At 56.7% G+C, this 13,908-nt stretch overlaps 6 protein-coding genes across 6 annotated transcripts; 3 read left to right on the forward strand and 3 right to left on the reverse strand.

The window, feature by feature from the left end:
* Nucleotides 1-477: 477 nt before the first annotated feature.
* On the forward strand, nt 478-1,581 carry B0T15DRAFT_60703 (uncharacterized protein). The gene is made up of 3 exons (XM_062871122.1): nt 478-756; nt 912-1,227; nt 1,307-1,581. The coding sequence occupies exons 1-3, from the start codon at nt 744-746 to the stop codon at nt 1,344-1,346; spliced, it is 369 nt and encodes a 122-aa protein (XP_062726861.1). The 5' UTR covers nt 478-743; the 3' UTR covers nt 1,347-1,581.
* A 249-nt stretch (nt 1,582-1,830) lies between these two features.
* On the reverse strand, nt 1,831-2,727 carry B0T15DRAFT_507677 (uncharacterized protein; the record flags this gene model as incomplete). Its single annotated transcript, XM_062867662.1, has 2 exons — nt 1,831-2,450; nt 2,517-2,727. 2 exons carry the CDS (start codon nt 2,725-2,727, stop codon nt 1,831-1,833), a joined length of 831 nt encoding a protein of 276 aa, XP_062726862.1.
* A 325-nt stretch (nt 2,728-3,052) lies between these two features.
* On the forward strand, nt 3,053-4,992 carry B0T15DRAFT_520336 (RmlC-like cupin domain-containing protein). The gene is made up of 2 exons (XM_062868495.1): nt 3,053-3,809; nt 3,860-4,992. Exons 1-2 carry the CDS (start codon nt 3,459-3,461, stop codon nt 4,889-4,891), a joined length of 1,383 nt encoding a protein of 460 aa, XP_062726863.1. The 5' UTR covers nt 3,053-3,458; the 3' UTR covers nt 4,892-4,992.
* A 10-nt stretch (nt 4,993-5,002) lies between these two features.
* Nucleotides 5,003-7,556, reverse strand: B0T15DRAFT_60712 (P-loop containing nucleoside triphosphate hydrolase protein). The gene is made up of 2 exons (XM_062871123.1): nt 6,801-7,556; nt 5,003-6,729 (listed from the first exon to the last, which is right to left on the reverse strand). The coding sequence occupies exons 1-2, from the start codon at nt 7,406-7,408 to the stop codon at nt 5,187-5,189; spliced, it is 2,151 nt and encodes a 716-aa protein (XP_062726864.1). The 5' UTR covers nt 7,409-7,556; the 3' UTR covers nt 5,003-5,186.
* A 1,334-nt stretch (nt 7,557-8,890) lies between these two features.
* Nucleotides 8,891-10,057, reverse strand: B0T15DRAFT_482206 (uncharacterized protein; the record flags this gene model as incomplete). Its single annotated transcript, XM_062866084.1, has 4 exons — nt 8,891-8,955; nt 9,007-9,677; nt 9,737-9,777; nt 10,055-10,057. 4 exons carry the CDS (start codon nt 10,055-10,057, stop codon nt 8,891-8,893), a joined length of 780 nt encoding a protein of 259 aa, XP_062726865.1.
* A 958-nt stretch (nt 10,058-11,015) lies between these two features.
* B0T15DRAFT_520345 (uncharacterized protein) lies at nt 11,016-12,964 on the forward strand. Its single transcript, XM_062868496.1, has 8 exons — nt 11,016-11,392; nt 11,476-11,530; nt 11,589-11,825; nt 11,907-12,109; nt 12,179-12,320; nt 12,395-12,480; nt 12,548-12,720; nt 12,807-12,964. The coding sequence occupies exons 1-8, from the start codon at nt 11,211-11,213 to the stop codon at nt 12,842-12,844; spliced, it is 1,116 nt and encodes a 371-aa protein (XP_062726866.1). The 5' UTR covers nt 11,016-11,210; the 3' UTR covers nt 12,845-12,964.
* The last annotated feature ends 944 nt before the right edge of the window (nt 12,965-13,908 follow it).

Genomic DNA, 13,908 nt, shown 5'->3' on the forward strand with positions numbered 1-13,908 from the left:
GACTTAAGTATATTAAAAGCCCGGCGACGTGAGACCTTCTCATGCAGGTCTGATTTTCTCGGCATTCAGAAACAAGCTCATTCAAGCTTTCTTGGCTCTCTTGGCAGCATCCGTTGCCAAGACCAAGGCCCGTACCGACGTTACGTACCACTCCGCACCTACCTCGGGTAATCTGAGGTACAAAGGCGAAGAAGAGTGCGCTACTTGTCCCCGAAAACGACCAAACGCCCACATGATGCAGACACGAGGGGATCGGGTTAGTCGGCCGTGTCTCGGAGGGGCCAGTGGCTCACTCTTCCTGCCGCACGCGTCGCCCTTCGAGTCAGGGCCCAGGGGTTGCAATGTACACCTACTGTAAGCACAGCTCACCCGACTGGTCCTTAAATGGTACCACATTCCTGAAGCTGTGACGCTTGCAGGAGGGGTTCAGGTCGACTAGTAACTGTGAACTGAGGCTCCATCCAATCAGCTACAGTAATAAGCCCACAACGTCTCTCACTCTCAGGCACGGCAAGGCAAGGGACCCTGATGGACACCGGTGGAGAGGGAACGTCACCTCATCGGGGAGAATGAGGGGGACTCATGTACTGGAATCCATAAAGACACCTTGCCCCTAGGTCCCATTCCTTTACCCCCTCTATTCTTTCTTTGCAATCGTGCTCCTGCCTCCCCTCTCGCAGTCGTCTACTTACCTTACTACTACTGTACTCATTGGTCGTTATCCACATCTCAACACCATCACAATGTTCGGCTTTGGTATGTCCTCTAACCCCCTTTTCTGCACGATCAACCCTCCCTCCATTACACGGTTCCATCTCTCCGTTACTCCTCATTGCCACCTGAACCTCAGCCAGCACCACTTTGGGGGCGCAACTATGTAGCTAACGGCTCCCTTTTCCCCCCTCTTCTAGGCGACGCAAAGGATGCTCGTGACGAGGTCTACGACGGGCAGCCGCACGAGTCCAAGCTGTCGCACGAGCTGATCGGCTCGGCCGCCGCCTTCGAGGGTATGCGCCTGTGGGAGCAGGAGCAGCGCAGGGAGGGCAAGACAGTAAACCACGGCACGGCCAAGGAGATGCTCGCGGCCGCCGTCGGCTTCGAGGTCGACAAGCTGGTCGAGACCAAGGGCCTCGACTTCGTCGACCGCGAGCGCGCCAAGCACCACGCCCGCCAGCAGGTTGAGCAGCTGTACGACCAGCACTACGGCGGCCAAGATCAGTATGACCCGTACGTGTAACCCCTGCTTTACTTGGGTCTTCGTCCGTAGCTATGTTGGTGTTGGGGTGCTGATACGCTCGGGTTTTAGGTACCAGCAGGGGCCTCCCAGCCATTTTGAGAGGTATTAGGCGTGCGACATGGCGGAGGTGGTTTTATTGTTGACGAGTGGGAATTTGGATTGTTGGAAGCAAAGCATGGCAGTGCCTTTTTGGCTTAGACCATTGAATACAATGAGAAGCACCATCGCTTCGGATGTCTCGTCCCTTAAGATCCTCGTTATGCCATGGCTTCCAAGGACGAATTGACGTAGTATCAGAGACCGTCAATCAAGAACCACCGTTAAGTCACAAACTTTTGGCAGCACTGTCGCCGAGCATTGGGCTGGGTTGAGATTCGAGTCGCAAGCTCGTCCGACTGTATTTCGCCAGCTTGTGGTAGGTAACGCTGCGAATTGTGACAACGCTCCAAGTCTTCATGAAGCAATGCATGTGTTTCAATCGTCACAGTCTTTACAGACGTGGTTTGCTTCTCCCGTAGATTGACAACTGCGTTGGCACCATTTGCTAGACCTCCGTCAGGCAACTTAAACTCGCAAGTCGCCAGGCATCCTTTCTATCTCCCCTCCCTCGGCGCCTCGCCGTCACTCGGCCAGACAATCCAGACAACCACAACCATGGCCTTCAGCACCGCGGCCGTCCACAGCGCCCCAGCAACGCCCAGCACAGAGTGGGCAAACTTCCCGCCCAGGAACGCGCCCAGCAGCAGCAGCAGCGGCGCCGCCGTCCTCTGGTTGCGCTCCACGTTCCGCAGCGCAAACAGGTCGGCGTCCGAGAACAAGTCACAGTAGATACTCGTCAGCACGACGCTGGTCAGCGCGTTGTACCTCAGCGCCCGGCTGACCACCGCTTGGCCGCAGGCCTGGAACGCGACGAGGGCTATCGGCAACAGCACGTGCCAGCCGATCGTCGTCGTCTTCTGGTCACCTGCAGTCGCCCCCGCGGGAGATCCGGTCGCGGTGGTGAAGGTGACAATGGCTGCGGCGACTGACGTCAAGATTGTTTGGAAGATAAAGGACGTGCATAGCACCCAGCGCCGTTTCGGGGAGAAGAAGCGGTGGAAGCGGCTGAAGACTACGGAGCCGACGCAGAAGGCGAGCAGGGAGACGCCCGATTTGATCCAGCGGGTTGATTCCGAGGGGGAGGCGAGGCCCAGGCCGAAATAGACTGAGTTTCCTGGGCGTGGTGTCAGTAGAGTAGCGGAGAAATATAACACTTGGTGATGAGGCGGGCATTGCTTACCGGTCTGCATCGAGACGAAGGATCCCCAGACCGAGATGGAGGCGCTGTCGAGCAGGCCTGTGATGAGATAACATAATAGCAGAATGACATCGACATGCTTGCGCGAGACATCCGCTGTCAGATGCCTACGCCATCGTGACACAGACGGCTTGGTGCTGCGGTTCCGAAGAAGCGGTGTCTCCTCGTCGGAGACGACACCGTTCCCGGGCATGATGTTGTCTCGAGGGATTGCAACTCTGGATGGCCAAGCTCAGGTTCACGTGGGCTTTATCTAGCAGTTATGTTTGGTACGGATCCTAAAATGTGGTCCAGCCCCAATCTGAAGTCTGAACCGCAGTCCAATGTCAAAATTACCATGAAACTTCCGGTTTTGGATATTAAAACTCTGTTACACGACGTCTCGGCTGTCGGGGCCGACAGCCGGCCCGCGCGGGCTGTGCCGGTAACTCCGAACTTTGCGGGGCTGCAGGGGTAGCTCCAATCCCAGGCAAAGTTGGTGATGTCATTTCAATGGCAGATCGCAACTTTTCGCAAGCCTCTCCCATTCCCGATTCGAAAGCCGCATTGTTTTACTCATCGCCCATACACTATGAAGGATGGAACTTCCCCTCTTTCGGGACCTGTGTCTTCCGTGGCCGATCCGCGGGAGGGTCGACTGCTGCGGATGTCGGTCGTCATCATCACGCATCGCACCTGGACATTTCCAGCGCCGCGTGCCTAAGTGTTTCGAGATGACAAGAACTGTGTGAGACTTAGGGGCGCCCGACAGCCGTTCAGATCCTTCAAAACAAAACAAAGCATTCATACATAAGCTCCCAGAAAGACCCTCATCAGTAGACTTGATTAGACTGTCTTTCAGGCTCCCTCATCTTTCCGTTCCCGTTGCGGAGCAAGGTCCATGTACCAGTCCACTCGAGCTATTGGATCAGATAGTGTGGCACAATGCGCTTCAACACCGTCGTCCTGCTGGCAGCGGCGGCATGTGCTGTGCCCGTTCAGGACAGCCCGAGGCAGCGGCTCCTCGACGGCAAACCTCTCCCTGCCAAATACCGCAAGAATGCGGCGCCCCCTTATACCCCCGGACACCGAGACCCCTATGACCGGGCGGTAGATGCCATTGGCAAGAAGCTGGACCCACTGCCATACCGCAACGGAGATGGTGCCTCCGTCTTGGGCCCCTGGAACCGCGAGCGTGCCCGACAAAGCCCTGATCTCGTCCGGCCCCCATCAACCGACCACGGCAACATGCCCAACCTGAGATGGAGCTTCGTTGACTCACACATACGCATCGAGGTTTGTATTGCCGTCACATCCTATTCGTCACGAAGGTTAACCCCGACCAGGAAGGAGGCTGGACCCGGCAGACGACCGTCCGCGAGCTGCCAACCAGCATAGAGCTCGCCGGCGTCAACATGCGGCTCGACGAAGGCGTCATCCGCGAGCTCCACTGGCACAAGGAAGCCGAGTGGGCCTACGTGCTCGACGGCAGCGTGCGCGTCACGGCATTAGACTACGAGGGCGGTTACTTCGTGGACGACCTGTCGCGGGGCGATCTGTGGTACTTCCCCTCCGGCGTCCCGCACTCGCTGCAAGGCCTGTCGCCCAACGGGACCGAGTTCCTGCTCATCTTCGACGACGGCCGCTTCTCGGAGGAGTCTACCTTCCTGCTCACCGACTGGCTCGCGCACACGCCGCGCTCCGTGCTCGCCAAGAACTTCCGCGGCCTCCCCGCCGAGGTGTTCGCCCACATCCCCGAGGCCGAGAAGTACATCTTCCAGGGCACCAAGCCGGGCTCCATCTCGCGCGAGAAGCCGTCCGGCAAGCACGCCAAGCCGTCCAAGTACAACTTCACCCACCGCATGCTCGCCCAGCCGGCGAAGAACACGACGGGCGGGGCCGTGCGCATCGCCGACAGCGCCAACTTCCCCATCTCCAAGACCGTCGCCGCCGCGCACCTGACCATGGCCCCCGGCGCGCTGCGGGAGATGCACTGGCACCCCAACGCCGACGAGTGGTCCTTCTTCATCCGGGGCCGCGCAAGGGTGACCGTGTTCGGGGCCGAGGGCGCCGCGCGCACCTTCGACTACCAGGCCGGCGACGTGGGGATCGTGCCCAAGAACATGGGCCATTTCGTCGAGGTCGTCGGCGACGAGGAGGTGGAGATGCTCGAGATCTTCCGCGCCGACGAGTTCCGGGATTTCTCGCTGTTCCAGTGGCTCGGGGAGACGCCCAGGAGGATGGTGGTGGATACGCTGTTTGCTGGAGACAAAAAGGCCGGGGAGCGTTTCCTGAAGAGTATTGAAGATGCCGGCAAGGATGAGATTACGCTGCCTCCGGCTGGTGATGATGATGAGGAAGAGGAGACTGAGTTGTGAAAGGCGTGCAAAGCCGGAAAGGTGCGGGTTGGTATCCTGAAGCAAGGAAAAGGAGCTGAGTGTCATCATGCATTCAAGTTACGAATAGAATGAACTATGGTTATGTAGAAACATTCCCAACCAATCCCAACGCCTGCCCCTTTAAAAATATTCGCTTTCCTGTATCCATGTAGGCAATTCCATCTGGATAGCATACGCTGCTAACTTAGAAGTACCGTTATTGTTCCTATCGTCATATATCCCCCAGCTTACGACCATGTCCCCAACGCCATGCCGGCCTGATCCAGCGAATTGATCACAGATAATGCATCATCTGCTGCGGCGCCCCGGGCCGCTTCTTCTCGATGATGAGTACCGTCTCGATGTACTCGCGGTCTAGTGTGCTGCTCTTTCTTCTAGACGCCAGCAGCTGCGCCGTCTTGAGCACGTTCTTGATCTGCCGCCCGTTCAGCTTGAGCTCGGCCAGCTCGGCAATATCCTTGTCCGTGAGCGAGCTCTTGATGGTCGAGCCCTTGAGGAAGTTGGCCCAGATGGTGCGGCGCGAGGCCGCCGTCAGGTCCGGGTACTCGATGCTGACGTGGATGCGGCTCTGGAAGGCGGCGTCGATGTCCTCGACCCGGTTGGTCGTCATAAACATGATGCCCTCGTAGTACTCGAGCGTGCGCAGGAAGATGGACACGATCTTGTTGCGCTCCAGCTCGTGCGTGCTGCGCGCCTCCAGGAACACATCGCATTCATCGAGCAGTAAGATCGCGTTCCACCGCGCCACCAGCTCGAGGATCGAGCTCAGCTCGCGCTCCAGCTCCCACGGGTCCGAGCCCAGGTCGCCCGAAGAGAGGCTGTGTAGGGGAACCTTTAGGCTCTCGGCCACCGCCTCGGCCGTCAGCGTCTTGCCCACGCCGGGTGGGCCCGACAGCAGGCAGATGATGCCCTTGCCCTTGCCCTGGATGACGTCGTCGAAGTTGCTGCCGGCCAGCTGCGACTCGGAGAAGGCCAGGATGAGCTCCTTCTGATCCGGCGGCAGCACAAGCCGCTCGAAGGCGTTGCTGTTCCACTGCACCTCGGTGATCTGCTCGACGAAGAAGTCGAGCCACTTCTTGAACTTGAGCGAGTAGCCCCTCGTTCTCGACCGGGCGAGCATCTGATAGTAAGGCGGCAGGACAAACTTCTCGTCCGTCAGCCCCATCTTCTCCTTGTGCTTGCTGAAGCGGTCCAGGTCGTTGGCGTTCCAGTCGTTGAGGTAGCGCACGCGCCATGGGCTGAAGCGGTTGAAGCTGTCGATGTCGACCACGATACGGCCCGAGATCTGGCACTCCACCTCCTGGCCCTCGCGGTTCCACGTGATGGCCTTGCCCGAGTACTGCTTATAGTGGTGGCCTGCCAACGCCTGGAACATCTCGCCCCGCTTGATCAGCTTGGCGGCGACGGCTTCCCGCTCCTCGTGGAAGTGCAGCGGATACACCTTCAGACCCGTAATCTTCTTGGTGCCGAGGAACTCGGGTATGTTGATGGCTTCCTGGTACCGGCCGAAGTCCTTGCCGCCGTAGTCCACGCAGTCGCAGCGGACCTGGAGGAACTTGCCGCATTGGTTGGCCATGTACTCGGTCTCGACCATCTCGAAGGCACTAAGGGGGCCGCCATGCGCCGAAATGACAACATTGCCCGGCTGGAAGATCATCCACAGGTCCTTGAAGCTGACGACGCCGTTCTTGACGTAGTCCTGGAACGTCCTGATGTTGTCGCCGATCTCATAGTTGAGGATGTCGTACAACAGCTTCATGTGCTCCTTGGTCTTCTCGTCGAGGTCCGGCTTCTCGAGATACTTGGTGAACTCGGCCCTGTCCCGCTGTGATTAGCCACCGTGTGTCTCGGGAGGCACCGTCAGGATACCATCAGGGTAAATACACACCATCGGTGCACAAACGGCTGGAAGGGCGCCTCAAACTCAAGCCTGGTCAGCTCGCAAGCGACTCCCGGGTAGTCTGCCATGATCTCGGCCAGCGCTGCCCTGATCTGAGGGCTTTGCACCACGATGGAGTGAGCCTCGAGCTTCTTGCGGCTGTCATTGCTCTTCTGGTTGCGCACCACGACCGCGTACGTCGCCGTCTCCTCGTTCTCCGCCGCCTCCTCAACATCATCGGGATACTTGTCGACCCATGTCCAATTCCCGTCGTCGTCCGAGGCTCCCTTGTAGATGTTCTTGATCTCGCTCACCGACCCGACCGGCACCTTGGGCTTTTCCTTTTCTTTCTCGTCGTCGTTCTCATCCTTAGACTCGTCTTTGGACTCGTCGCCTTCCTTCTCGACTTTCTTGTCGTCAGACTTGTCTTCAGCCTTCTTCTCTTCCTTATTCTCTCCGTCCTTCTTCTCGTCCTTTTTCTCTTCCTTCTTCGTGTTGCTGTCAGCCTCGGCGCTGATTGTGGAGCCGGAGGTCGAGCTAAGCTTCCCCGACTTTGTGGAACCCCCCGCTCCCTGCTTGGAGCGGGTCACAGTCCGAAAAGGCCAGCAACGCGGCATCGTTAATTATACACAGTAAAGCTTGAAGTGAAAAGGGAAAGTTCCGTCGTGCTGGAACCGGGTGTGTAGAGACTAGAGAGAAGGTCAGAGTTGTGAGGGTTGTTAAACGCCGGGAAGAGACGCCTTCTTATGGACACGCGGACGGAATGAGCCTCATGAGGACACCGGATCGCATATCCTGGGCTGAGCTTCTAGGCCGGGAAGCCTGGCCTGTAGGGCAATGCTGCGGCCTGGAGGGCAAACCGTCAAGATGCAGCTGGGTACGCGAGTGAGTCACTGGCCTCATTGGCTGGTACAATGACCGCTTTTTGGCCTGATAGCATTCCTGCATGCAGCAGGAGCAGCTGCCTCGCGCTAATCACTGCCACTCACGGATCCCGGAAACTGGCTCCTCGTAAGCTGTCCTCTTGTCCTCACTCCCATTGTGGCTTCCTGGTGCGCGAGGAGATTGGTGGCAGGAATCCATCATGCTGGTTTTCCTGCGAACAGAGTCATCCGGCGTTCGCTCTGCGGGGCCAGGCCGTTGCGGCCACCAGACGCCTCTGCAATCGCTTAAGCCCCACGGCCGCCCAGAGGTCTGCCCTGTGGGCCCGGCTCCAGGCAGCTGCGCCGCATTTCTCCAAGCGACCCGTCCCGCCCCCGCCCAGTCTCACATCAGCATTGCTGTTCTTGCATGCTGACATACCAGAGGCCACCAATCTCTGATGGCAAGACGAGTGCTTGAGTGTCAATCATCCATTGAGCTCTACCTATGTCCTAGGGCATGCTCCATGTTGTCAGCACTGTTGTGCTGTGTGCACCGTGCAGATCACACTACCGTAGGTAGGTGCCACTGGTTGGTGAAGGATGGCTTTTTGCGCCATGCGTAGGTAGCGATGGCCCAATGAGCTGTGACTTTTGTCGAGCCTTGCCAGGGACTTCAACCGAGTGTGGTGGAGTCGAGGATATGTTGACTGTCGACACTGATCACTCGCTCGCTTGCGCTGGAAGGCATAATTATTTCACACCGGCGAGTCAATCCAGCGCCGATCGGGGTTGGTTCAGAAGGTGCGCTCATGGTCAACGCGTTTATCACTCTCTGAGTTGAATCTTGGAGACACTTTCACAGCGAGTATGAAGTCGGTCCTCCTTAGGGCGGAGCCGACGACGCCAGAGACTGCTGATGCCGCATTCCCTCTTGAGTTCGCCGTTCCCGGCTCGACAAGTACATACGACCACAGGCAGCAGAGAACTCGGATCCCGTCCGCTATCCCTTAGACAAACCACTGACCGCGAGGTCCGCACTCAGGTCGGTGGCGACAGGGAAATGCCCCGTTGTGGTATGTTTTGCTCGATATTGTTGCCCTCTTATCCGACCCGGCCGACTCGCGTCGACGCCATGGTTAGTCACCGGTGAAGAAACAGCATCACCGATCAAAACACACTCCAGAACGCCCCGGCGAACCCCGGTTGAGATCAAGGTCGTTCTGAGCCCGATCATCCTCAATAGTATTGCCGCCGATAGCTAGATGGGTGGCCCGACCACCATCTCGAATATGTGGAATAGTCTTGAGCGATGTCAGCAGTCTGCTCATTGACCGAAGAAAACGGCCACTTACCTCGTTGTGTGCTGATGCCCAGCTGAGACGCCACATTGACATAGCCCTCAGCATTCCGTTTGCCCTTCTTCTCGATCGTCCGGATCATATCCTCGTCACCCTGCCAAACACTACGGCAATACGGACAAGTCACGTCCCCGTTCCCGCCACGACCCGCGCCCTGCTGCCGCTTAGTAGTCGCCCACGTCTCGAAGCACGCCTTATGTATATTCTGCCCGCACGCCGCGCGGCACCAGACCACCGGCTCCCCTCCCGACGCCTCCATCTCGCAGAAGCATATCGGACAGTCGCCCTCAACCGGCTTGCGCCGCCCATCGCCGGCACCCCCCTCATCGCCGTCCGACGCTGGAGGCGGCGCATCCCGGAAGATCTCCCTCAACTCCTCGCTCAACAGCGCAAGCTGGTAGACATACTCCCATTTGGCGTGCAAGACGCGCGACAGGACGTACAGCACGTGCTTGCACTGGTTGCCCTTGCGCGCATACGGGCAGTCGCATCTCGGCTGCCGCGTGATCACCACTGTGTAGATGTTGCCGGTCGACCCGGTCAGCTCGACTCTTTCCTCGGGTAAGTCGGCTGTGCCGCAGCGGGTGCGAGATAGCACGTAGAAGCGCTGGGTTGTGGCGCGATCATAGAGTTCGTGGAAGGAGTTGGGAGGGTTCGGACGGAATCTGGTCGGTAGAAGCAAGGGTTAGTATGTCGTGACTGTCGACATTTCGAGGAGTAATACCTTCGTAGTCGCTTCTCAGTAGGCGCGTCGCCCGCCGCGGGCTTCCGTGCTTTCTTCGCCGGCTTAGCGTCATCGTACGTTGCGCAGGTATGGGCGCTGTATTCTGATGCGACGGCGAAACTGGTACTTGAGTGGGAGACTGCGTATTCTGTATGTTTGCGCTTCCTAGAGGATACCCCCCGGCTAAGGCTTGTATCAGCACCCATTGTCGTCCGTCTTTCTAGTTTTAGATGAGATTATCGCCCGTAGCGCCGAACAGCCGAACAGCGAGAGTAACATAAGTATGGCTCGATTCGAGCGAAGTCAAAATGTCGTTGCCATCCCAGCACTCCCAGCACGAAGAGCTGAGAGCGTCCGTCGGGTGGCGATAACAATTGCGATAAGAATTGCGATAAGATCTGTACCGAATACAGACGTCACAATGTCTCAGTACGTAAGGTACGCACGTGTTACGGTTACTTACACGAAGAGTCCGCGAGGTCAGGCCCCTAACCCTGTAACTAACCACAGGACGCTTCCGATCTCCCGTCGCCTGGAAAGAACTTGGAACCTCAACTTCTCAAGACTTGCTGCCGTTGGTGAAGCTTCCGCTGGTCAGACTGGATCATGGAATAAGGTCTTCTCTCAGATATCGACATGTTGCATCCGCCCAATCAAGTCTATCACCTTGAATACCTACTTACGTAGGGACTCGCGTAACATTTGGACGCGCGACACTCTTAATGCACATTAAACCTGGCCATCGGAGAGCTCCAGTACTGTATATTCGCGCATAAGCCACAGCTTCAGTTGACATATCCTAGCTGCAGCTTCAGTTCCTCGCTAATCGGCTCATATCTGTAGTTGGAGATACTGTCTGCTTTCGACACCCTATCTCCGACATGCTGGAGAAGCTACGAGATCAATTTGAGTCTTTGACAGGGTCCGTCACATATCTTAGTGCCATCAACTGACGCAGCTGTGGCACGCCCACCTACTCTGGTTGCGTTGTGTTCTCCTAACGTTTCACTCTCGAGCATATATAACTATACTAGTAAGTGCCTATCGTAACGATCTCTACCACCAGACTTGTCGGTAGTCTGATTGCTGTCACCCAACCAACTCCCTGACACTATGCCGGCTTATCAGCTTCAAGAAACCTGGCGCCGAAGCAAAACATGTAGAGCCAAAGCCGGGAAATGAGGCGGGATCCGGATAAGGGCACCACGATCCTTATAGACCAGAAGGCGGCTCGGGGATATTGAAAATATACAAGTGAACATGTCACAGTTAGGCGATCAATCTATCGTGCAGCGCGGCAAACCTTCCAGTTTCTTGCTCTAGCCGGGAACTGCTTTCTTGGCGCCCCTTCTCCTCAACGGTCGAATGTATACCTCCAGGGACCTGTCTCATATCCACAACCCAGCTGGAGGCATCTCCTTTCGCATCTGAAATTTGTCTTACCTGTCCTGGCCGAAGTTGACACCATTGCATCATGATGTTCAGCCAGTTCTGGTCATACGGCATGGCGCTTTGGGGGCTTGTGGCGCGGGCGGCGGCGCAATACTATGAGGGCTACGAACTCGATGAGCCGATGCTGAGAGGGCCTCCAAGAACCGGTCCTGGAGCGATGCTGCGCTTCGGTTGCTCACAGGTCGTGATCGAGCGTCTTGACCCGTAAATACGTCCTAATGGTGGCCGACTTGGCTGCTTATGGTATACGGCTGAGCAAGCAGTTAACTGATCAAACCATGACTTAGACTTGTCGATCCCGGGATGGCGCCATCCTCACACATGCACCAAGTCGCCGGAGGGGTAGGAGCATTCCCGCACGTTTACTGACGGTTCACTGACAAAGAAGGTCACTCGGTAGAATGCATTCGCCGCCTCTATGCCCATGACCGACATCTCGAAGCTTGGGAGTTGCACGACATGCCATTTTAAAGAAGACGTCTCCAACTACTGGACGGCAAACCTGTACTTCAGAGCCCGCAATGGCAGCTACAAGCGTGTGCCCCAGATGGCAAACCAGTTCAACGACGGCGACAACGCCGGGATCACCGTCTACTACACCTCGCCTGGCCCAGGCTTGACGACGGCCTTCAAGCCGGTAACACATACAAAACATGATGCATCCTGCATCGTCTCGATCTTCGCTTGTCGTTGTTTGCTGACACATCCGGCTGTCCAGGGCTTCCGGATGCTCACCGGTGATTCCACGCAACGCAAGTCGGACAATCTTGGCAAGAACACGCAACAATGCTACCGCTGCTTCACAGCCGAGAATTTCGGCGGGAGTATGTATTCGCCCTGCATGGACCCCGAACTGGACTCGGATCACTTCCCAAGGCGACCATGCCCTGGTGGGATACGGTCCAACATCATCTTTCCCCTGTGAGACCTCACCCACACCCTGTCCGCTGGCGAAGGCCAATGGGTCTGAACTGTGAACATATCCGACAGATGCTGGGACGGAAAGAATCTTGATACGCCGAACCACAAGGATCATGTTTCGCATCCCGACGCAGGGCCTACTTCATTCGCCGTGGTCGGTGCCAGTTGTCCCAGCAGTCATCCTGTAAAGATCCCCCAGGTCATGTTAGAAGTGAGTAGCTGCAGCGATTACGCTAATGCGACTTTGTTCTGAAAAAGATCTAATCTAATACGTATCTGACCTAGGTCATGTGGGATACACGGAAATTCAACAATCCTGAAGACTGGCCTGAGGATGACGGCCAGCCGTTTTATCTGTCGAATGGGGACCAGTAAGCCATCATCACCTCTTACTAAGATGTGATCTTCCGGAGTTCGACACGCTTACAGAACATAAAGCACCGGATTTGGCCAGCATGGTGACTATGTCTTTGGCTGGGACAGCGATTCGCTGCAGAAAGCCATGGACAACGCTTGCTATTTACGCAACTGCTCGTTGCTAACGCCGATAGCGCCAAAGGTCAAGAATCTATGTCAGGTCCCGGTAACGGTACCTGAGGACTTCGACGCATGTAAGTCTTTGCTGCCTACCTACCTTACTTACAGCTCATTCATTCTGGGTTACCTGTGGGAACCTCCACTGAGATTGTGAGTACAGGGCTAGATGAACTCCCAGGTGGAGGCAGCGGCATGTAGCACAGTGGCATAAATACGCCCTCGATGTAGGAGAATGACAGACGGTAGAACATGGCTGTGGCCTAATCAACATTGGTGGCTATTAAACCCATGAATACTGCCTATGCACAGAATCAAGTCAGAACAATAGCCCCGCTTTCCTGGGTTTTCGATTCCACCTGATATGCGAGGCGAGCAAGTCACTGGGGATAAAACGAAATCTTGCGCTGGATTCTTCCTTTACACTTTCCCCGAACATCATCCTCTGCACTCAGGTTAGTATGCAACCATACTAACTGTCAAAGTAGCGGTACTCCATTCTTTCGTGAGTTGTGGATAATAGGTAAGTAAATCCTCTTCTCCGCATAGTCTGCCAGTCAGAGACTCAGAGCCTCCAGCTTCGCTCTCATCAGTGTACAAACACTGAGCAGTCAAGAATTCGCCTTTTCCTTAGTGCCCTTCGTACATTCTCAGTCCAACAGCACTTAACCCTTTACTCATAACAACGGTTGCGTTGCAAAGCCATGTACGTTCCCCCGCCCCAGGCCGTTGTTATGTTTATTAGTAGCATCCAAGCCGTTCACTACTTACTACCAACACACCATCGGCCTCCCTCCCGACGACCAAAAAAAAAAGAAAAAAAAAAAAGAGGGGGGGGGGGGGGGGGGGGGCTGAGCGTCTCCCGCGCCGGCGTTGATCTCGAAGGATCTTGGGCGTGGCTGGCCCGGGTCGTCCTGCACGTAGAGGTCCATCGGAAACCGGGGGGAGGGGGTTTGCCGCCGTCGGTGAAGATGGCGTTGTGCGTCGCAACCATTAGCTGCTTGGCCGTGCCGTTTCTCGTAGAAGAGGCTGCCTTGGTTGTTGGAGGAAAGTATGGCCGCGTTGAGGTCGGCGCCCCGTGTGGATTGCTGTGAGCGCCCAGCCTTCGATGGACGGGGGTGAGGTTGCGGGACGGGTCGGTGACGTGGACGATGAGGTGGAAGCCCATGGAGGAGGAGAAGGAGGAGGAAGTGGTGGTGGTGGTGGCGGCGGCGGGCTAGGCCGTCACGGCCGCTGCGATGCTGAGCGTTGGGAGATGCATGGAC

The sequence above is a fragment of the Chaetomium strumarium genome, assembly GCF_033439665.1.
Source record: "Chaetomium strumarium strain CBS 333.67 chromosome Unknown B0T15scaffold_1, whole genome shotgun sequence".
Classification (NCBI taxonomy): Eukaryota; Fungi; Ascomycota; class Sordariomycetes; order Sordariales; family Chaetomiaceae; genus Chaetomium; species Chaetomium strumarium.